Raw genomic sequence first — 26,275 nt, forward strand, 5'->3', positions numbered from 1 at the left:
GTTGTTAAATTCTTCTTCAACAGAATTCAACATTGAACTAGGTAGGTACTCAAAATTTAAGTTTTATTTCATTTAATATATTAAAAGTTGTATTAGTCTTTACAGATCTTTTTGTATAAGCGTATAATATATTGTTTATGCGCGCTATATTATTAATTTAAAAATATTACCCACCTCCTTAATTAATTTTCTCTCTATGTCACTGATTACAACATTCAAACACTGAAATTGTGTCTTAAAAAGTTACTTATTTTTTAGAATACAGATCTATTTGATAATACACTATTATAAATTTTAATTTTAAATTCCCACATTGTATGTTTATCAGAAAGGATCCAAATGATCAGTGTCTGTGTAATACATTGTATAATTAGCATACCGTGTCTTGCTGTAATTTCTATGCAGTTATGCCATTTAAGTTCACACTGCATGCAGCATTCGGTACACCATGCAGATAATATTATAATTTAATTATAACGAAAAACTCTACTTTTAGATTTTAGCACTTCCTTGAAAGTTGAAACTCCTTGGAGATGAATGTGAAATCTTATGATAAAATCACGATTACAATTTATGGCAGGTAATTAGGTTGAACAAGCGAGTATGGTAAAGCTACTAATACGTAAATAATTTAGTATTTATACAAATTTATAAAAATCATTATTACCGACTACCGTGACTTTAAAATTTAAATGATAAGAATATGAAAGTACAATACATTCGATTTGAAATCAGATCTGACAACAGTAAATGGGAGTTTAATGATAAAATCACAGAATACAATAAAATGTTTTGTACAAGGTATATTATTATAGGAAAATCCGAGAATCAAATTTATCAGAGTACAATAACTGGTTATTAACGCTGTAGGTGGTTTAAACTTTTAAGTGGTTCAACCCTTGTAATTCTATATAATACACTAATAGAAATAGAAAATAATTATTATTACGGATGTACAAATTAAAAATAAAATTCAGTGTTTACTACAAATATTAGTATCTCTGATCAGAAAGAAATATGTAAAAAAAAATGTAGTTAAAACAATTTTTATGGAACAATTAGCAGTTTATATAGAAAAAAAAATATACATATATTTTTAATAAGAAAAATATTGTCCACCTAGTACCAATACCATTTCTTCACCATAATGTGGACAACCGTAAACATCCTGACAATTCACGTCATCGCATAAATGCAAATGCAAATAAAGCATTAATGTTAATAGTAAGTTGCAGTTAATCGAAAATAAAACACAAGCCAAATCATATGTTTCTAATTGTCCTATTATTTTAAAATCATTAATTATAGGTACATGACACCGAATAATTGAATCACTTTTATGGCTTTAAACATTCAAAATCTGAACTGAATATAATGATAAAATAACATGATTATGTAATTTTAGGCAAATATGGAAAATTAGTTACACGAATCGGCAACGCTCAAAATGTATCTTCATTGTAATATTTGTTTTTTCAATAATATATGTATAAATGTATAACGTGATTATAGGGGATCAACTAGTTAATAGAATTAAAATGACCTGCATCGAATGTGATAACTGATAACATAAACATGATAAATGTACGTATATTATGTCTATAACTACTATAAGCAGACTCGATATACAAAGACCATCTGCCGTATGCTGATTTGATAGAACAATAATAGTTAAGGTAATATTATACAAATGTAGGTACTATTTTTAATTTTTAACGAAATCAAGAAAGTCAAGACGTATAGCAAGACGTTGTGTAATGTTTATACTGTAAACTTTGATTGTGAATCGTACTCTGCATGTACGAAGGGCCCGTAATAATATTAAAATTAAAACCACAATAAACGTTACATACCTGGCGTCATTACGCCGACGGGCTCGTAGCACTCGTTCATGTCTGGCGAGCCGTTGACGGTGACGTTGGTGATTGTCGCACACGACGAGTTGACCAACGTGCCGTCGCTGACGCCACCTCCACTGCTAGTGTGGAGAACGACCACGGACGAACCGACGACTCCGGTTGTGCCGCCGCCTCCGCTGCCCGTGGAGCTCATGGATCCGGACCGGCTGTGGCTACCCGAGTCCCGGCTGGGGCTCTTGGACTCTTTGCCACGGTGGTGATGCTGCGTGTGGTGCAGAAGACCTACGCCTTCGGCCCGCTGCCTCACCTCGTAAATGTCCTCGTAGTCGTTCTCACCGGCCGCCGTGCCCTGGTCGCTGCCCCGATCCGACGACGACGAGCTGAGGTTCTCGTCCGATCCGGCGCCGGAGCTGCTGTTGCTGCTGTGCACCTCCACCTTGACTGTGAACACGGAAAAATCGGGCGCCCGAGGCGTCGTCGTTAGTGGTGTGAACGTGCCGGCCGGACCGGACAGCGACGCGACGTCACGCCTGGCGTCCGCGCCGCCGTCCCTGTCGCCGCCTGCCCACCGGTGCCGCTGCAGCATTCGCGACGGGCACGGCGAGATCGCCGCGCAAAGGTCGACGGCGACCATGTTGTTACAATATTATTACGATTAGGTATTGTTATTGTCGTCGTCGGCGGCGACGTGTAAACGCTAAACGGCGACTGCAGCGGAACAAACAACTCATATAATAATATATTAAAATGTGATATATTATACTGGTGCGCACTCGGCGACGCCTTTTCCGTTTTTCATTTATTATTGTTTACTTATATGTTTAACCACTTATCTCGACACAGATAACGCACCCGACGGACGAGATAACGCCGGCATGTTCTTACCGCGCGCGTCGTGCCGCAGAAAACAATTGCCTATTATGATAAGTGAGTTTATTAGGTAGCTATAACGCGCGATCGGCCACGTCTATTTTTTTTACGATTTCTCGAATTTTAACAGTAAACTTGGTATTTTTTCAACGGCAAACGGTCGTTTTAATTATTGCTTGCACAGTGGTCACATGAAAATGTATATAATGTGTACCGGTAGAACAGCTTCGTTATCGTTTATTTATTACGTTATTCGTTAGTATTATATAGGTACTACATGTTTATCATACAGGTATGCCGTATGAGAACGCGAAAGTGATTAGAAAAAAATTGCAGCCTATACTCGATAGGCGACCCATAAACGAATGCATATTTTTGCCTAGTGAATACCATGCGTGAAAACGACGTTAGAGAATGAATTTACTGACGATAAATGCGTTGCAATGAAACGACAGACGGTATTCTGGATTTTACGACATGGATCGATATTATTATAGAAATATTATAGGCTCAAAAACACTTATGTGGCGTATCAATGCGTCGAATTTGCGACGTTCGTATTACTCTGCTTGAGCGTTTGTTAACGTTTCGAGTACTGGTTGTGCCCGCAAATGCACTGAGACTTTAAAATTTAATGGTCTTATCACATTATTTAATTAATATAAATTTGTCCAACTTTTATTTCACTATAAACTCATACCTCACGTTTAATAAATTTTGTTTTTAAGGATGAATTCCTCTATACTTTTGGCCCCAAAGGTATAGATGTATAGTATAGCTATTGACTACATACAATGAGTACCTAACAAATTATATATTTACCGACCGCCGATCACATCTCATTCTACTACAAACATATCTGTTTTTGATTTTATATTTTTTAACTGTATAATTAAAGTTGTAGAAGTTACCTTAGACTACTTTCTTTTAGTGTACAGCTCCATCTTTCAGATAGCACAATGATAGATTTCATAGTGTTCTATTTATCCTTATTAGATAGGTAGGTATATAATTACCCAGCTCGTTTCTTTTTGTTTATTTTAATAAAACAATACTCTCCGCTCTATCACAAATATAAAATAATTTAAAATGCGATTCCTCTCACCAACTGTTAAACTGTCTGTTATTCCCTCCAACTTCATTCCTTGTTTTAATTATCATCATCCTGTTGTATTACTTTTAACTATTCTTTAAAGTCCTCAATGTCCTGATTTATTATCCAACACCAGATTTTTAATAATAATATTTATATTTTATACGGTATCATTTTATTTTTATTTGTACACGAATAATTTTTTCTTACTATATTATATAGTCTTATTATGGCCAAAGTAACATTTTTAAAATTTTTTTATAAACTTCAATAAAACGACTTATTATAATAAATTATTTATTGAAGTGACAACGTGTATAATGAATAATCTCCTGATCGGTCGGATGTCACCCGGTCACGCCTAATCGTATTTTGCTATTATAGTAATGTGTTATAATAATATCATATCTGGGAAAGAAATATGACAGCGCTCGCACGTAGGACGTATTCGAATGTTATTATTATTAAAATGTCGTTACGCGTGCGGCGGCATTGTAAAACGTGTAAACCGAAAAAATCCGTCATAAAAAAAAATGATATATACATTTAACGACGACTAAAATATTATAATATAATACATATAAACACACTCTCGTGTTAATAACAATATTATAATAGAGCGCGTCTTACCGGTCATGGTGTTGAGGCCAATGGCCGGCAGCGGTGGCGGCGGAGGAGCGGCCGTTGTCACGTACGACGTTGTCTTTGCCGCGGTCTTGTCCGTCGCGAATATGTCCTTCACCGGGTCGTCGATCACTCCGTTCGGGTTGTGCAGGTAAAACGGTCCCTGCGGCTGTGGCGGTCTGACCGGTTCGACGGCCTGCAGCACTGCCGCCGCAGAGTTGACTTTGCAAAACTGCTGCTGTTGCATCGGTGGCGGCGGTGGTGTCGGCGTTTTCACGACGTACAGGCCGTCTTTGACGGCCACCTTGCCGCGTCCGGTCCCGTTATGCTGTTGCTGTTGTTGTTGTTGTTGTTGCTGTTGCTGCTGCTGCTGCTGCAGCTGATGACCGCCCACCGCCGACGGGGGATGTAGGTAAAACGGTTCCTGGCTCTTCTTATAGTTGACGCAATCGGCAAACGAGCACTGTAATGACGGGTGTACATTATTCAATTAATGCAATTTGATGATTAATGCTGGATTGCATAAACAATTTATTAAATTGAATGGTTCACTAAACATTTAATGGACCAAATAACGGGCCACTAAATCTTGTTTAAGGGACCATTAGCTCACTATTGATTCATTAAATGTTTTCTGCAATCCGGCATAAGAAATAACTGAACTGGGAAGACACTATAGGCGTCTATCGAACGTCAAACAAAAACAATTCTACAAACATACGAAGCCGTGATGATATATATTAAAATAAATATAAGTGACACAGATTGACACACAAGTTGGTACAATAATCAATAACTGCCGTGCTAGATGTCAAGATGAAACTAGTATTGCAGTGATGGTGTCATCTCAGATTCCGTCGGCTATACTTCTTATAGTGTTTACTCTAGTAAGAGGTTTGACTGGCTTTAATAGCGATTTATAATAATATTATAATCGTTGAAACGCGTTCAATAATAATTATTATCGCACTAAACGCGTGCACGATTTTATAAGGTCTGTGCGTCTGTGTGTATACCTCGTACGTTAAGCGTGCGTACATATAAAGTTAAAAAAATACATAACAATAATTGTATGTATGTAAGTATAATATAGAAGCTGGTCAGCCGTTCATCTGCATATATCAGCGATGTTACGGATGAGTAGCAGCAGTGTGTGTCCACAGAGATGTATTATAATATGTAGGTAGCTACAAGCTATACTAATTTAATGCAATGGTGTATAATTATTAATTTGTGTTTGTATATTAAGTATAGATCAGTTACTCTATATATATTATATTATTCTATTTCATCTCAAATATTATAAATATACCTACATACGAAGAGAGACGTTCGTAAGACGCAAACACACACAATGTAATATATAATTATAATATTATTTATTTATAATATTATATTAAAATACACTCACTCGTGTTTTCGGTTCTTCTTTTCGACACGTACAGCCTAACAACCTGCCGTTCTTTTTCTCGTCGTGATAATCCGGCATCGTACCATGTTGCACCAATATGTTTAGACACTGCAAACACACACACGATATAATATTACATTATTAACATTTCGAAAGGGTATCGGTACAATATATACAATACAAAACGAATTATCACATTATAATAATATATATAAATATATCGATGGGTTTCACAACAGTCAGACTTACATACTACATTGTATAATATAATATAATATATTATACGTATTACGTGTAAGAAATGATGCAAACGGCAATTAATTTGCGGTCGACATATCGAGTGCGTATGTTTTTTTTTCGTTTGGCCTATACACAGTATACACACGTTACGAAACGTCTATATGGGACAAATGTTAGGGCGTAGTTATACTTGCGATTTATAATATTGTATGCACTCTAGGGTAAGTGTACCCCTCCTGCTTGGTATTTATATATTACGACGCACGGTGGGGAGATTTATTATAATATTGAACGTATATATTATATAGTTTGTCAAAGTTTTGAGCTTTCATTTTTCTCACGTTATACAGTTTCATACATAACATTATATCGTTCTTTCACCGGCCATGATGGATGAAGGTTGCCAACCAGCTGGAGAATCGCATCAAGAGGTTATTGGAACGTGAACGCAAACAGCGCCGACACCGAAATGTCCGTTGTCGATTTCACCGTGCGATGATCACTATAATATCATTCACCCATGGTCATCATAATAGCGATATAAATATTAAAGATCACGGTCGCGGTATTTAACGAGCCACGGAAATAATATACATTGCATTGCTGCAGCTGCTGACTAATTGGGTTAATTATCCGGACGATGAGAACAAACACGTTTTCCTTGTTCATTTGACGCCACCATCGACGATATCGGAAATTTGAAAAATTATTGTTGTCAAACAATACAGTAAAGACGACAATATGACGATAGGTCAATGCCAATTGACGACTGGCGAGAGGTTATTGCCGAATGTTCGTCCGTAGTAAGTACGCCGAGTAATAGTACTATCGGTGCGTGAAATTGATTTTATACACCAAACACGCCGATTTACAGTGACCTCATCCGAAGCATTTGACGTGTGTCAGCGCTGGCCACTGAGCAACAGCAGAAAATTGGGTACACAGCTTACAATAATAATTATTACATTATTGTTCCTTCCTCGACATATAATATTATGTTACATGCATATAGCCGGAAAAACGATAAAAGAGAAATTGATATACGCACACGTCACCTTCAAACTCACACACGAAACCTAATAATTATCATCGTGATCCATCGACTATGATAGACTACCGCGGATATCAATGAATTTGTGTTATTGAATTGATGTCGATGGGTCACGATAAAATGGAAATTACCAACAATAACAACTACGGACTTTATAAGACTGATATTTCATGAACTTTTTTTCTCGTATGCGGTATGCATTTCTAAAATAGAAAAGTCACTGGCTCGGTTCAAAGTTATGATGTTACAAGCCAATGTCTTAAATTATTTTGTTATTTTTTTGGACTATAGTGTCCATTCTAAAACCAATGATTTTTTAATTATAATATATTATAATATCATACTATGATATATTGTATATAAATATACAAGCATGCTCAACCACTTATTTAATATTTTGCCTTATATAATGCAATTATTCAAAATCTGAATTTTTAAATTTTTAAATATACCTAGGTACTATTGTAATACCATAATTATTAGCCATTGAATAATTTACAGACATCCAGTCAAAAGAAGGGTTGTAATTTGAAAAATAGAAGTTTGTATCACCACAAGAGCCTTCTTATGTAGGTAGTATAGAAAAATTCAAGAATTTAAAAATATTGCCTTTGAGCATACCTATTTTTTAAAATTTCAATAGTTAAAATTTGATTTATTATTAAAGGAAACAATATAATGTAGGTAGGTATAATAAGACGATTCTTAAACATAATTGACCAAACATTGATTAAAATTAAAACATAATTAGGTATACGCTTCATTTATATTAGATTATTAAATGACAATTTTTATTATTGGATTTCTTGAACAAATATACGCCTATAAGGTAAAAGAAAGTACGAAGGAAAGAGTACCAGAGAACATAAAGGCAGGCAAGTTCGCAAAATGTTCGCTCTTCGTTATGGTAAAAACAATTCATAATATTATTATATAATATTTTATATATTAACGTTGAATATAATATAATGGACAAGTATTGCTCACCTCCATCTGATGATTTTCCGCTGCGTCGTTGATTGGGCTCTTCCCGTATTTGTCGACGACCAGGTTGGCGCCGTGCCTCAACAACCACCGCACCGTGTCAACGTGACCTCTGCTCGCGGCGAAATGTAATGCTGTTGCACCATCGCCATCTCTGAGGTTTGGGTCGACTCCTTGATCTCTAACCTGTTCAATCACACATATGGCGCACAATGCATAATATTATAAAAAAAACAATAATAATAAATTCTCGGTAAGGGTGATAATAACTGTAATTTAATTATTAATAAATTATTATATGCGAAAAAGAAAAAAACAACATCACACGATTATATATCAGGCATTATCCACCAGAAAAAGAATTGGACGAGATCTGCGGAAACTATTTTATGAAAAGAATAACAATACCGCCGAGACCGTCGAAACCATGACGAAACATCCCGAGGTTCATCGATATAAACGTGAAAGACAGCGATTTCGTGTTTTAAATATTACGCGTTATTCTTAATATATCTGTAGGTTTATTATAATATGCACACAAAACCTTCGGTGCAGAAATGTATCAATGAAAAATGCTAACTCGCGATGATTGATCAAAACTTGTTATTCTCAATAAATAATGAATAATGATTCATACTATTCTAGTCGTACCAACTCCCTAAAATCAAAATATTATATCATCTATTTTGTTTTTATAACTCTTCTAGATTTTTGTATTGTTATAACTTGTAAGTAAGTACTTGACTTTCACCGAATTTTAATGGAAATAATGATTTTGTTATGAAACAAGACGCTTTTATATATGTTTTAAAGACAAATATTTGTATAACATTTTAATTATAGTGATTATATTTTATTGTACAGTTATTAATTATTATGTTAGTTAGCGTAAAAACTACGTGAAACCAAAGATCAGTTAGATTTTATTATGAAAGTTGAATAGTTATAAAATATAAAAATCTCACGTGCAAATACCTACAACTTCCGCAATATTTTGTAGGAAAATTAAAAAAAAAATCACACATTTAATTTTTATTATATAGGTAGGTAGGTACATACCTAGTGGCTATATAGTTCCTACTATAATATAATATAACTAACTCTGCTGGTAACATAAATGTTCGATAATAAATCATGTTAAAGTGTTTGACATTATAGTAAAACTTATTATTATATTATATGTAACTGCATAACTGATTGCGCAGTAGGTCAACAACTTTAATATTGCAGGAATTAAGAACTACTAGGTATGGCTTTATATGGGTAAAAATATGTTGAAAAAATGATTTATGTTCTATTTATTCTATTTATTTATTTCGTCTGATACGCTATCGAATTCACATAATAATAGTAACACATAACATAAGACATTCCAAATAATTGTATCATTGGGGCGTGGAGCCTTCATCGGAGTACCGGAGTACAATATTAGCGGTAAAATGTTACACTCACCATCCATTTCAAACAGTTGAGACATCCCATTTGAGCGGCGGCGTGCACTGGGGCCATGCCGTCTTTGGCTCGGACGTACAGCGAACCACCTGCCTCGAGCACGAGGAATTTGAGTACTTCCAGGTGTCCCTCTTGTGCGGCCAAGTAAACCGGCGTGACGTCGTTGTCCATCTGAGTGTTTGCGCTGCAACAAAATACATACGATTTATAAGTATAAGTTGTAAGTTAAGCATAGATCACACGAGTCCACAAATATACTGAGATACAGGATAAGAATCCACACACACGACACGCTCAGACAATGGTCAACAAAGCTCCAACAGAGTTCACAATATTATTATTAATTTTCTATACACTCAAAATAATTTACGAGTCCTAGGAAAGGAGGCCGTGAAAGGACTAACGCATAATATAATGTCATTACATATTATTGTACGGCTTATTCGGAGGAGACTTGGAAAAGAATGACCAATTTATTATGCGATCATACCATAGATCAAGACAGCGCAGGACGCTGATTGCAAGGTAGGTATTAAAATGTTCGTGGTGCATAAACACGACAAATCGATTAATTTCATATTTTCATGTATATCCCATACAGCAATTAAATATTATTCAATATTATTATAACATTAAAATAACGAATTAATATTAGTATAAAGTTATTATAATACTATTATAAATAAATAAAAAAAATACTATTATAATATTATCATTACAAAATGCTGTCTGGGATACAGTATTACATGTTTATATATATGTGCACTTGCTGTGCTATGTGTGTATGAAGTGTGTATTCTACGTGTATAATGGTGTATAATATGATGTTTTAAAAAAATAAATAAATACATAGGTAGGTATTTAAATATTTCAAAGATTGCGTGAAATTAATAATTTTTATGGGTCCGACCGTCACGTCACAAATCGTGTCAACTACCTAGCGCAGACAGGTCCACTTATTCATGAGTTCGCAACAAATTACACTTATTGAGGAATTCACAATATGCATGCGCATTAACAACGTTATATTTTGGACCATATTATAATATGTCAAGCCATAGAACCCGATGGTTTGTATACATTACCAATATCTTCTTATACTTCAAACGGACATGACTTTTACGTCATATATTCACTTACTGTTTGTTTTCTATCTATGTATGGAATTTTTTTTACACATTTTAAAATTAATACCTAGTCAATAAGTTGGATCTTATTTTTTTTTAATTCTTAACGATTCGTGACAAATTGAAAACATCACCAATTCACTGTAAATTACTACTTAAGGTTGTAGATTATATTATATTCATTATATTCATTATAAGATAAAAAAAATGTTTTCTGTAAATTATTTATCAAAAATACGGTAGGATTGACTACTTACTAAATTTATTCGGAAAAAATTAAAAGTACCTATTGCATTTTATACCTATATATGTATAATACTATTTACTAACTACTATGATATAATGGAAACCACGGATACCAATCAGTGGCGTGATTTTACGTCCACCCCAAAAAGTCGTCTTAAAAATCGTATTGACACGTCATAAAAATGTATAAAAAAATAATAATTATGTTTTTTCCACTCATATAGTTAACCATCGTGAATAAAGAATATCGACTATATTCAATTGTGTTATTATTGTTATTCAATTATAACATTCAGCGTTCCCGCAGGCCGCCCGGAATTGAACGGGTCGTTTTAGGATTATCTGACCATAGCAAGTCTAACTCGGAACAGAACAATAATATCATTATTGTACAATCCCCGTCACCACTATAGGCACTATAGTGAAACGTAGCTATATATAGGTGTATATACAATTGTAGGCTTGTACGAAAGCGTATTTGTATAATATGATTGAAACATTAAAGGTTTAGGTATTATTATGTGATAGAATTACCTAATGATATTTCATGAGGTTAGTACGTTAAGTAACACTTATGTGTTATTGCTCGACATATACAGTGAACCAAAATAACGGGGCAATAGTACCCTGCAAGTATACGGTAATTGACAAGGCATAATTAAGAGCCCGGAAATGATGTAGATTTCTCACGGCTGTATACATAAAGGTTAGGTTACATACCTATATTATATTATATTTATTAGGTAGGTACATATGAAATATTTCTATGTATGAACTTTGGTATTCACTATTCATAAACTTTAAACACGCACGTAAATGATATTCAATGAAATAACAATATATATTTTACTATTTCTATTTTTATTTGGTAATTTGTATAGACCTACTGTACCGAAAAAATCGTTTATATAGGGTACATGTGTTCCATGATTAAACGCTCTTGGATATGAAAGAAAAAAATGACTTATATATATATATATATATATATTATGGTGCAGTGAGTCGTTCTTGTTGGAATGCATAATTGATTAACCTGCACATGGTTTTTTTTGTGCAGCTGATTCGACATCAAAACGTGTCTGGAACACGTTTTATGTTTGTCGACGTATAAAATATATAATATACCTATATTGGACTCTATTAGGTGTCCGCAAACTATAGGAACGACCATTAGGCGGTTTTCAGGTTGAAAAACCAGGTTACCGATCCGGAATTATTTTATCAGCTAACTCGGCGGGCAACAACACTACACGCTTGTTAGCTTTGGAGAACGATTCGCGTGTCAATGGCGGGTGTAAATAATAAAAATAAAAAGTGCAAACATTATGATGTTAACATTCAAGGCGGTCACAACGAAACACCGACCGTTTACTTTGGTGTTTTTATTTCGCAATTATTGGCGGACGTGGTGGAATACTAACAACAACAATAAATTCGTTTGTTTGTACAGCTGATATTTGACGTTTAAAAAGGAAATTAAAATAAAAACCCTATGGGAAAAAATGTACTTAAAAATAAAAATGTATGCAGGAACGCGATTTCCCTCTCATTACAAGAGCAGGCCCAATGGGCAACTATATGACAGTGGTCGACAATATTCGCAATGGATATAACTCTAAGTGAACATCTATAATACAATATGAAGCAATGAATAATATAATATTGTTATAAATACACAAAGCACACGCGGGACTTTAGAGACCTTAAATAATCACAATAATAATTTCGTTTGGAAATCAGTGCTAGTCTTGAATTACGAACAACATCGAACCAGAAAATTTGAATAAAAACTACTTCAGTAAACAGCATTAATACTAGGTTGCAATATATTATTTTGTATATTGTGCCAATGTCAAATAGCTGCGTATAAATAATAATGTTATAATATTTTATTTTAATATAATAAGCACTCCGTCGTCATTATTACGGCCACTTACTTATGAGCAGTGAAAAACTCCGAGTGACTGCCATAATATACGTAATTACTCGTGTGCGCTGTACAGTTATCGCCAGAATTGACGTACATGCGAATGCATACCTATAGTATTAAATAATTATTGTACTGTTTACAATGTACATAGGTTCCCAGTCATGTGTACCGTTTCTAAAATCTAAATGTACATTACAGATTTTCAGTATTTTCATTTGATTCATTATTAATTATTATTAACTTATTCTTTCTTTTCTCGGGAGTATAAAAAAATGCATTATAATACCTATATTAAAAATTTAAACATCATTTAGTAGGTATACCTACAATATACATTTATCAATTTATGTCAATAAATTATTTGTTGCTTATATTATAAACTTTATCTAAAAATTAAACTAAAAATATTTTGATAATTTAAAAAACAAAATTATTTATACAGTTATCTCATTATTCGCTTGATATTGCCTTAATATTATGTTAACTATTATTGCATAAAACCATGTTATTGTTAAAACAAAATTGTTATTGGGTATTTAGGTACCTACGTCTTGTACCTACTTCTTGACTATAACACATTTATAACAAGTATATTACTTAGGTACCTGTGTTGTAGCTAACTAATAATAATTATTATTCAATGTCACTAATTAAAAATATATCGTTTTAATAATACGTACATCATTGTAACAACTTTTCACTAATTTCCTTTTAATACAATAATAATAGTTTTCATCATCGTCCTTCATAGTTTTTTATTTAGTTTTAATTATCCAGAAATTTTGAGTAAACACAATTTATTTATACAAAATAGATCAATAGCTATAAGTTTTGGTCGTCTCTTCCAAAATATAAATAATAAACACAATATATTGTTTTTTAATTTAGATTTTTTATCGACAGAAGTAGTTCAGACATTTATTACAAATAGACAAAACGATGTTCCGTTAATCTTTTCATTGCAAACATCATCGTGATCGAAATAATTTCGAAACACATGTACCCCGTACGCTATCATACCTACTATACATAGAATAATTTTAAACGTGATGTGCTTATTCCTCTATACACGAAACTTCTATTTATTCGATAGATATGAAACATGTAACTAAAAATTGTTTTTAATTAAATTCAAAAACAAACCAGGCAATATAATTCCATAGATAATGATGTAACAGCAGTAGGTAATGTTAATTAATATTGAATTTTTAGCTATATGATGTTTAGTATCAATTAAACTTAAGAAGTAACCTATCAAAAATATGTAGATTGGAACAGGGTATTTTTAAATGTTATTTAAAATAGGCCTGAAGTATAAAATAATTAAAATATAACAATTTATTAAAAGCAACAAAACGTTATTAATAACTGTTCAAGAATGATGAATTTTTTGTAATTGGTACAAAATATATTATTAATGTTATTTGGTAGTTACCTCATATTATGCATGACCGTAAACAAATAATTATAATATTAATGCATATGTTTGTTAATTAATTGTTGTGGTAATAATTTATATTCTCTGTTCGTCATCAGCGCAGACAAACGACGATTTATGACATTTCACTCGACTGCTTGACGGGGATCGAAATTCCATAATTTATTGTATAGCTAGTATACTATTATTGCGGCCATTATCTAAATTTTTTTTTAAAACTTCATTATAGGCAATAGGTTAGGTTAGGTGTATCGAGTACACATAAGCAGATATTACAACGCGTTGGGTATTGGGTTAATAATATCCGCTAGTAACAGTCAATCAATTAAAACGTAATATAATAATAAATATAAATATTATGTAGGTATTCTGAAACCAGGGCGAAATCGACGGCATCCACAAGAACGCGATAAAACGGCGCAGGTCCTAAACGCTGTGCACATTCCTCGCGCAAACCGAATCGGTATGTAAATTTCCACGGCAAGGTTTCCTCGGGCTAAAATAAGACGATATCTCGTGTATGCGTGTTATTACACGCATATACAGGTACTACACACATTATAATATTATTATATTACCATTTATAAGTGTGTGTATATATTTGTCTCCGCTACAATTCCAATATCGGTCAATTGGATGGCATGAAAAATAGTTTTATATTCATACAACCGAGACGCGCCAAGCCATTACACGGGTAATTGCATCGCGACTGGTCGTCGTCCGACCGACCAGACTAACAGTTATATTCCGCGTGTCTACCGCTCTCTTGCCGCTATAGCGTATACTACGCTACTATTTATTATTTTTATATTATATATGTGTGCAGTATAAATGCTGAGAATTTTATGGAAAAAAACACACACACATACACATACATAATCCACCGGAGCACCAAGATGACACACATTTGGAGACGTAAAAAACATAAATACATATATAATATATTATAGTTATATATTATTATGTACCTATATATTATTATATGCACACGACGAATCCATAAACCAACATTATTATACGTATGCACCGGACGAGAACTATGCTGCAGTGCCGAAGGGCACATGGTCCGTGCATAATTTTTTTTGAGAAAAAAAATAAATATCGATGAAATAAGGTTAATATACTTACAGTTTTTACAGTTCGGTAAGAAATGATACTGAGTATTTGTGGTTTTTAGGCCTGTTCAATAGATATTGTTGGTATGAAATTCGATCGATTAAAAATAAATAAATTGGGTAATAAAATAAGACGGGCTATTTTATTATAATAGGTAATAAAAAAAACAGTTCACATAAAGTTTTTTTAAGCTGGAATCGTATATAAATTTTTATAATATAAAGTGAACGATATTAGACCACAGATAATTGATAAAAGATAATAACTTTTCAATTTTGTATAGTTTCAAATTTAAAACAATTAAAAAAATGCATGGATTTTCGCTAATCGTATATTTATAGAATGATGGTTTTAAATACTAAGAAAATACTTACAGGCCACATTTATTCCGTTCGTTGATTGTAATAAACATGAAAATAGATTCTTTGAAAACATTGACAATCTCAAACAAGTGTGAACATTTAAAAATTAAATTTAAAATCTTTTTAAAACGGTTCATTTTTGAACGACGCTCGACGTTGCACCGCCGATGCTGTTGAAATACTGACTATCTTTAAGTTAAATAACATTAAAACTATTCGGGTGTAAAGAAGATTTCTCTGAAGTCTGTTCATCGGAAAATTATGTAATTATGTATAAAAAAAATGACAAGCCTCTCAACCCGAAGCAAAACTAATCCGCGAGATGAACATTAGTCATTACTTCTGGGATTATACATTTTGCGGTGATAGAACTCGAGCTAGCATAAATTATCAAAAAGGAAAACAACTAAATCATCTGAAAAGTTGTATAATACGTTCAATTTCACCATGGTAAGCCCCAGAATATGCCCTAAAATATGTACGACTATAATGCTAAATGTAAATTGGTTCAGTTTTCATAAATACACGCAATAACTTATTGAACAGACTTCTTGAATCAATACATTTTTGACTGAGGCAGAACGGTCTTCGAACCATCGCAGATCACAATAATATAATATGCAAACACGTCCGTCCATAGATATCAGACAAAACTAAGTACTGAATAGGTATACCATCCTGAGCTGCAATGCTCGACTTGGCAAAATTAAAATAGGGGGTAACGGCAGACTCTGTTTACTTTTAAAAAAGAGCGTCCCCATCACTTGTTAAACGTTATTGAGCCTCACCTCTCCTAATACCTCTCTTTAAATCATATAAAAAATATTTATAAATAATTATTTCAAAAAAAAAATACAATTTAATATATTACATAGGTATTATAATTTATAGATCCGCAGTAATGAATTAATCCATAAGAAAAATTATAATGGTATCACAAAACATTTTGATAAAAATGCATCATGATGAAGCGTTGCGTGCGTTGCCCTTAAAAATAATAATAGGGATACGCAAACATTTCTGAAAAATTAGTTAGGGTAGCTGAGCCTACCCCCAAATTGACCACTGATCCTGAGAAAAACCAGAAAGATTAATTAGTAAAATGTACAATATAATGAAAGCCTATAATAATATAACGCAAAACGGTTTAGGATAGTAAGAATAACGGCAAATTATATTATTTAGATATAGAACATAGAAATTATGACGATATTTTTTTCGTATTTCTATAAAGTCATATTATATTATTATAAATCCCGATTAACTATAGCTTTATTTTATAATGTCATATTGTTACATCAGTAACAATATGGCACGCATCCTTTTCGTTTCATTCTAATAAACACCAAAACACTTATACCTATATATATATATGTGTGTGTGTATTATGTAGGTATATCATTAGCCTGCCTATTTCAGTTTTAAAATCACAAAATTGTCTTTTTTAAATTGATATAATTATTTTTCTTGTAATGAACAGCGGGAGTAAACGATCCGTAAAATATACAGGTATCTGCTGACATAAATGCATCGTCTTAAAAATTGAAATACAACCAATTCGAAATGTTATGTCTATGAAATTAGTAAGTACAACAGTGTTTTGAAAATATCAAATTATTTTTGTTAATAGTAATTTATTTTAAAATATTATTATTGACCTATAGTATTAACCTATGGGTATACACAATTATGATATTTTGTGTTGATACTCCGAACCGATACAGAAATACAATTTTTCAATTGTGTTGAAAGTTTGAAATGTCATTACTCATAAATCATAACTCAAAGACGTGTTAGTTGATTAATATAATATCTACCTAATACCTATAACAAGGGCCTTTGTCCTGTACGGGTTCATGTAACATTGGAGAATCAGAAAATATACAGCCGTGTGGTAGTATACAAATACAAAAAAATTAAATTAAAACGAATACCTAACGATTCATGGTCATATTATTATAATAATTATAAATATTTTACCGATAATTTTAAAAATAATGTAGGTAAGTGATAATTGTTAAATTTAACTCAAGACTACATAACATTCATATACGCCCAAATGTCCAATAGTTTATTGTATATGGGTATGCGTATGGATGTATGATAATATTAATATCATTAACGATGCGCATAAGTTGTAATAGCTGCGGTTTGTTTATATTTTAATTTTATTGTATTTTCATGTGATGAACTTTTTCTACAACTCTTAAATTGTGCCAATCTATAGTACTTATAATAAAACGGTTCACACGGTGGCAGCTGTGTGCCTGTGTATACAAATAGTATACTATTATAATATCATTGTGTTTTAGACTGTAAATTCTTCGAGTCGGTTCTCAGAAAATTTTATGGACTAGAACAATGACCATTAGCAGCAATTGAGAATATTGAGCGAAATGTATACAATATCATACGACGATAGCAGTAATAAATACGCGTCTGCTCTATGCGAAGATGAGTGTGGGTATACTCGTATTTTACGGAAAGTCGGTATTGTTCCGGACCTGTGGATTCGAGGTGCGCGCCTGGGCCGCGTCGCCGTCCGTCTTACGGAATCCGTTTTACAAAGTCCACGCGCGGTCGACCGTAACCGGACCTCGCGATGATGTCTGCCTGTTTTTTTTCATTCCGACACACTATACCTTTGTCTACACCCCTCCTATGCTCATCATCATCCTCATCATCATCATCATCATCATCATCATCGCCATCATCTTTATTATTACTATTAAAGGGTTCCCAAAAAACAGGAAAACAAAAAATGCCCGTCACCCGATATAAAACATTCAGCGGTGACTTGGCAAGTAAATATTATTAAAATCTGATCCGTTTTATTGTACTTTAATAATATTATGTTATTTAAGATGCACTGGATTAGTCATCAAGCAGTTATATAAGACACTGTGCCTTGGGCCTACAATATAACACAGTGCTTTCGACTATCAATACTATAAAGCCATCAAAAGACTTGTGCCACCAATAAAAAAAAAAAAAAAAAACATTACAGCGCAGTAGAAAAAAATATGGACATTTCAGTTTAAGTTTAATATTTTTCAAATTTTATTTTAGAAATTTTATATTTCCCAATATGTCTTGAAAATTGGGGCAGTTAAGTGTGCAAGTGGTTATTTAAAAACTACGGATGATTTAATCTGACTCTAGTTATATAAATAATATTTATTAGGAGTATTCAGGTGTCAGGACATTATTGTAAACATCACTGTGTAGCAACGCCATTAAGCACTGTCCTCGTCTTTTCTTCGACCTAACTGACTTCCCTCGATTATTACCAGAAGTATATTTATGATATGGATGGCATCTATAAATTATAATACATTATAATGTTACGAGAACGCGTCGTTCGGAGATGGGTTTCGTTTTCTCTGGTGAATAATCGTTGCGCACATTCGACGGGACATTGACGACTCGCAACTGTGCAGTTGTGTCTCTTTTTACACAATAAAAATGTATAATGTCGTCGGCAATATATTCGCGTATTGTGTGAATTGGTGGCATCGCGCGACAGCCCGAGGAGTTCAATCAACTTGTACACGAAGCGCGGGCATTGTGTATTGCCGAGCATTCCGTTGCCCGCCGCCGGTCAAAATTTCGTTTATATACACATACCTTTATCATATATATATATACATACATATATAACATGTGTGTGTGTGTATCATTTTAATACACAGTAACCGCCGGCCCGGCCATCATTGTGTCCGCAAATCAAATTTGTTCCACATATACACACGTCTGAAGCCCCCGCTTCGTACAGAATTCGATGACATTGGCCGGCGTATATTATATACGCGACTACATATTATATTATCGCCACGGTCAATGAAAACTCGAGATGTCAATGAATCCTGTCTATTATACTCTATGCACTACACCGGCTCATAATAGTTTTGTATGTGTATAAATATAATATTAAACGGACCGAGCTAACACCTATCATCGTTAAAACGCATACGCACACGCGCTAGCTATATATAGCTGATATACGATAATGATGTGTAGCACAGTAAATACAGACAAACGCCTCACGTAAAAACCAAAATAATAATTATTATAATACGATAATTAACATATGACGAATAGTAGCCGTATCTACATAATATTACGATATATATAATATATTATTATCATCGGAGTGTAGGTACCTAAATTTTGGGTGATGACCGCGTTTCCTGCGGACGCCGGCAATTGAGGCACCATGACTCCTGCTGCTTCTGACCACCATGTGCACGTCGTCCTGCTGTCGGTACGCAGGTTTCTTTTGCACACTACACCCGAGACCGAACATCGTTGCGACTATTATTTTGACGACGAAACCATGACTATATTCTAACGGAATTTTGTATTATTTTATGTAGCCATCGGAGAACGACAGGGACGATCCTTTTGCAGCCATTCGCTGCCGGTGCGAGGATTTTAAATTCACGTAACTATCTCGGGAAATCACTGTTTCCAAGAGAAAAAAAACACCACTGGGGCGACCGAAACGAGACGAACAACTGCTGTATTAATATAAAAGATAGGTAACCGGCGATGACGGTATACGATAATATTCTTAACTTCAATATTAATACAATCAATTAAAAACTAATCAAAATCAACGGGATTTCACGATATACTGGGTAACTAAAAATTAATTTAAAACAAAAAAGTGCAGCTGTTTGGTGGTATTGAGAGCGAAGAAAGAATAGAGAAGCGTGTAACGTACACCACCACGACGACGCTCGTCGTGTTGAAGGAAAGGTTGTTGCACGTCTCTCGGCGCGATTGTCACTGGCCGCGCACGCCACCGCCGCCGCCGTCCGCTTGAGAAAACCGTTCTTCCACGTACCTACCCATCGCAGTACCAATACACTAGCGCTACGTCGCTCCATGTACCGTTTGTTGGAGTTTTTGTTTCTTTTTCTTCTTTTTTTTGTAGGTAGCTCACGACATCGGCGTGTGTGTGTGCGTCTGTGTGTAATTACGCTGGTCTTTCAAAATCGCACCAGACTTACGTAGCCTTGTTTAATCATTGTCCTCCAGGTGAACGTTCGTTGAATCGTCTGCATAGACTATTTAATATCATGCCCGGCTGTAATCTAGCGACGCGTGGGCGATGAACGATCAACCCCACCGGAGGCGAAATAACAAATATACTCGCGATTATAATATCATATTATTATTGTATTAGTATTATAGGTATACTTATGTGTTCATGCGCAATAAACGTCGTGTGCAGTTCATTAACCTTTATAATATATAAGGCAGTGTACAATTAATACAATAAGACTTATAGGCTGAGGAATAACTCAGTACTTACCAAAATTCTAAAGTTAAAATAATTTTCCGATAGCTGGTGGAAGGGTGTAAATGATAATAATAATATTATGGTTAATGGTGGTATTTGCCGCCGCCCACAGTTTCCAATCGTAGCCGCTGCTTAAATCTCTCATGCTACAAGATTTGGAACTTTCTCCCAAAAACTGGTATGACCGGTCAAACGAAATTATGTTTACAAAACGCATGTTCATAAAAAAACAACTCATCTTTCTCGAAATTTCTCGAGTACCTATACTGTTTGATCTAAATGTTTTGCGAATTTATCATTTTATTACTTAAACTTGTCCACCCGGCTTACTGGCTAAGGGCCCGTATTACAATAGTTGAACTCCGGTTAAACCACTGAATTCGGCCGGTAAAATCAGTGGTTCAAGCGTAACCGAGGTTTAAACTATGATTGTAAAACGGGCCCTGACAGAGTTCAGTATAGACTGCGCGCATATAGGTAGTTTAAACGATATTTTCTATTGTGAAATATGAATACCGTCAACCGCCTGCAGCCACCGCGCGAGAATTACGCACGAAAGACGAATTAAGAACAATAATCACTAAAATAAAAAAACGAATCAGAGACCTCCCAAGTGGTGCAACAATCAATTATAATATTAACATACAATATGTTCGTTATAATTTTAAAAATTCCTTTGCCGCATTTAAATGGCTCTATATAGCTCTCCAATTATATGATTTAGTATTTACTATCACTTTTATCTTGCTACATTCATTAGTATACATCATAATATAATATATAATATATTATTAGTTATTATACATTCATATTATTTTATACTATATTTATTTATAAATCGTACTTTATGTAATGATTTAAAACCACTTGGGTTCCTAAAGATTGTTTAACGTATAAATTATAATATTATTGTAAATTGGTTACATACTCATAGTCTGAGCGGCACCAATTGCCAAATCCCTATTTTTAGCTGACTTTTTTTTTATAATATGTGACCGGGATACGAACGGCTATTGTTTTCACTTCACACCAGAGTGGCCAAACATGTATTATTACTTAATGAAAATATATATATATGGTTGACTCTATACTGGTACCACGTGATAAAATCGTTCATCTAGTTAACACTAGAAGCAATATAATGTAATGTTATAATATCGCATGGCTTTAGCTGATTTTCTATAGCACATAGGTACTCTGATACTCGTACATATAATAGGTACCTATATACTTATTACTTGAAGACGGGTCGTTGCACCGACCAAGTGGTCATTGTCATAGTTATAGGGCTCCTCATCACTGTATAGTGTCCCATTCAAGATATGCTCGGGTACATCGATGAATGGACTACAGAAACCCCGTATACTACGCGAATAACGGCAGCGATCGCAAACGTGGCACTTTGAATGAAAGACGAAGATTATATGCACGTGGAAACGTTATAACTTAAATACTTTCTTCGTATGTGTGTTTAATGTTTATATATATATATTATGTATATATATTAGATATTCATTATGTATTTTATAGAATGGTATATGTGCGCATGTGTGTCTTTTTGTTTGTGAACAATGTTTCAGCGATCGCCGTACCGTGGGACATTGCCTGAGCGCCTCTCGAGAAGCATTATATATATAGGCATATACACGATATATACACGCGAAAAGCAGTGTCGCCCAACAGCGGATGCCATGACGACCGCAAACTCGTTAAACGTATACATATAGTCATACGCAGTACGTTTATAGTCACGGTCCACCGGCTGTACTATACGCATATACGTATGGTAGTGTATACGTACCATTACTGCAGAGATCGCATAACAAAATACGCCATTCGCTATACGTCTATACCGCGCCACTATGGCTGTCGATAACACAACAGCATAATCGAAGGGGTTACATAAACTGATCGTTGTAAGTACTTAAATAATATAAGCCCACGGTACCTGCAAAATGTGATACCTACATTTGATTCGATCTCAAAAAAAATTATTGTAAAAAAAGTTCATTATTTTCGTTCAACAAGCCTTTCATTTCAGCAAAAATTATTCATTCGAATGAATAATAATCGTAAATCGTATGAAAAATATATTTCAGGATAAGCAATATGCCAATAGGTACGCCTCTCTATAAAGACTATAATAAGTTAACTATAAGGCTATAAGGTGTCTCTCTCTCTATATGTTTATATATACACATATAAATATATATTTATATATACCTACACATAAGTTAAAGTTTGGTCACTCAGAGTTTCAGGGGAAAACAAATTCGAGTTATTAAAAATGATGATACATAAAAAACCAATTAAGTGTATATAATATATAGCATTTGAAGGAGATTTTTTTATGGGTATTTGAGATGAATTAAGGTTCGACTAACCGGGAGTCGATTGTTTAGGTAAATACTATTAAAGAGCACCAAAATCAAAAGAAAACTGCTATTTTTAATCCATGCATAATATCGTACTATAAAATAATTATGAAGAAGAACAAAGATGATATTTATTTATTTAAGCACACTTACCTAATTGATGGACCATCACCAGCATGTACATTCGAGGGACTCAAAATAATGACATTTATATGGAACCTATAGTCGATCGTATTATAAAATTATTATAGCTATTGACGTGTTGTTAAGCATACAAATATGCATAAAAATAGATCTCCAGAAATTAGTTGGACTTCTTTTTACCTATTTACATCGAACCGTTATAGTGTCCTGTTGTGTGGCAAATTATTATAGGATTCCGGAATTATATTACTGTGGTCCACAAAAAAAAAAATAAAATCCCGGTCTGCTAATTTTACATGGCAATAAAATAATGCATAGTTTTACGATATTTTTCCTCCGAAGAAATAATTAATATTTGAATATAGGCGTATGTTTGACCGGAACGCCTAAAGTCTCCTCGCCGTAGTCGTATGTTTATCGTGTTATTATAGTTATTATAGGTGCCCGGTACTTATTACACTGACGGACACCGGCATCCGTTCCATCTAGAGCAAACGAACTGTTTCAAATTTCAATCACACATTTCGGTTAAAGATTTTCGAAATGAGATAATATAATATATTAATACATGTATATAAACCAAGTGTCAAGGTACTTGTATTAGTGGTGTTAATTTAATAAATTCTTTTATAATTTAGTTACCGTTATATATAGTTCCAGAATCACCTACTTTGTTTTTAGATTTGAGTAATAATTATAGCAATAATTTGTAAATCAGTACCTATCATTTTTATTATTTCAGTTTTTTGTTTTTCTATTAATCCTCATACGATTCTCAGTAATTCCCACGATTGTAATGAAGGACAAACAATGCATAAAAATGTATAATAAGAAAACTCTCCAACGGTATCCGCTTATAAAAACTTAAGCAAACGATGTGTCAACATATTAAATATTATTTAATTATTATGTGGTTCATGAACGATCTCATAAAAAAATATTATTACATTTCAGTTTTGCAGAACATCAAAAAGATTTAAACGCGTCAACGTACATTTTATAGTGTTGTAGACGAACGATTATATTTGATTTATATTTTATATCGTAATAAATATGTTAATAGGATTTTACATTTACATTTATTTGATTATAGTAAAATCGTGTGATTTGATAAACAAGAATAATATATGTCATCGTATATTCACATGTAATATTATTTATGTATATTTATACGTACGCGTTACACCCTCAGTCGTTCTTATGAATTTTAGTTACAGGTTATAGGTACCTATGTACGGATATACGCAATAAACAAACACACGTACCATATGGAATTCAAATAGGTTGACAAAAATGGTAGCGTGTAGAAATAACAAATTATTATGTATGATTTTATAATAAGTAGTTACAAGGACCAATAGTTGGCAGAAATTGTTTACACTCTATTTCACAAACTGTGTAGTCGCATCTTTGAATAAATCAACAAGTTTATGAGTAATAATAAGTAGCTGAGGTAGAAATTGAAAAAAATTAGAAATTTATAGAGGTACGTTCGCGCTTTTATAACATGTAAATAAATTACATTATAGATAAGGAGGTAACCTACTCGAATACTCGAAAAAATCATCTATCACCTGAATAAAATGTATTCATTAGATAAGTTTTAAACGATATTAATCAATAAATTAATTTTCCAATTGAAACCCAATTATGAGTTTGACTAGTAAAGTGCATAGGTAATCAAATAAATTTGTTTTTGGAAACAAACGCCATACTGTGTAAATTAATGTTGTTGGTTTATAAGTTTCGTTACGGATGTATAATATAATAGCGTTAAACATTGAAGCAAATAATCATTGACATAAAAACAGTGATCTTGTTTTTTATTATTAAATGAAGTACCTACCTAGTATTTTACGCGGTAATATAGTTTAAGTTACGCGCGTTGTTACAGTAACATAATTAATCGTGTATTCGTGTCAATATACAATTATTGTCAATTACATAACAATTTGCCATATAACAAGGTATCCAGGTATCCTTATTGTCATATTACTCATTACGCATTACTCATTACTCACTGGAGTACACTTGAATTCTTCAACCGACAACCAATAAAATATATACTAGCTTATAAAAAAATTATTATGACACTGATTCTAGATTTATTACTTTATGTGGCTCTATGTAGCATGCACCTACAAACGTGAGGCATAATCACTTATATCAACTTAAAATGAAAACAAATTATAAAGAAAAATGTATTTAATTTGTGTATTACCAGCTATCTCTTGTAATGTTTTTAAATAAGACATATTTCATAATAAAATCTATACCTATAATAATTTTAAGCTTTTGACAGTATTTAAGTAAAATATTTATTACTAGTAATAAAATACTGATCGTAAATTTTAAAAGGAACTAATGCGAGATTAAAAAACAAATTCTTAGTTGTTTTTAATTTAATTTAAATTTATATCTACTTAACATTATATAAATAAAGTTTAAATAGTATTGCTTAATAGTAGGTAAGTTGTATATTATAACTACTTATGCTGTTTGTATGTTTTTTAATCCTTAGCAAAACAGTGTAAATTAAATATTTTTTACATTTTTTAAAAATACTTAAGTTGATATATAATGTTTAAATTAAATCAGGTATGAATATTATTACGAAAAAAAATAACTGTACTCGCGGTGTACAT

The 26,275-nt window shown here is 33.1% G+C and overlaps 1 protein-coding gene across 4 annotated transcripts in view; it reads right to left on the reverse strand.

The window, feature by feature from the left end:
• Positions 1 to 26,275, reverse strand: part of LOC100163469 — a 72,188-nt gene that overhangs the window by 6,571 nt on the left and 39,342 nt on the right. For 3 of the 4 annotated variants that reach the window (XM_008189582.2, XM_029491704.1, XM_008189583.2), the window contains exons 3-7: positions 9,585 to 9,768; positions 8,136 to 8,318; positions 5,858 to 5,965; positions 4,453 to 4,909; positions 1,854 to 2,300 (exon numbers count right to left, since the gene is read on the reverse strand). In XM_008189582.2, the coding sequence (XP_008187804.2) occupies positions 1,854 to 2,300; positions 4,453 to 4,909; positions 5,858 to 5,965; positions 8,136 to 8,318; positions 9,585 to 9,768 (1,379 nt within the window). Of the gene's footprint in view, positions 1 to 1,853; positions 2,301 to 4,452; positions 4,910 to 5,857; positions 5,966 to 8,135; positions 8,319 to 9,584; positions 9,769 to 19,966; positions 20,593 to 26,275 lie in introns of those variants that run through there. The other variant, XM_001946237.5, reaches the window with a different exon arrangement.

Source organism: Acyrthosiphon pisum, chromosome A3, assembly GCF_005508785.2.
Source record: "Acyrthosiphon pisum isolate AL4f chromosome A3, pea_aphid_22Mar2018_4r6ur, whole genome shotgun sequence".
In the NCBI taxonomy this organism is placed as follows: domain Eukaryota; kingdom Metazoa; phylum Arthropoda; class Insecta; order Hemiptera; family Aphididae; genus Acyrthosiphon; species Acyrthosiphon pisum.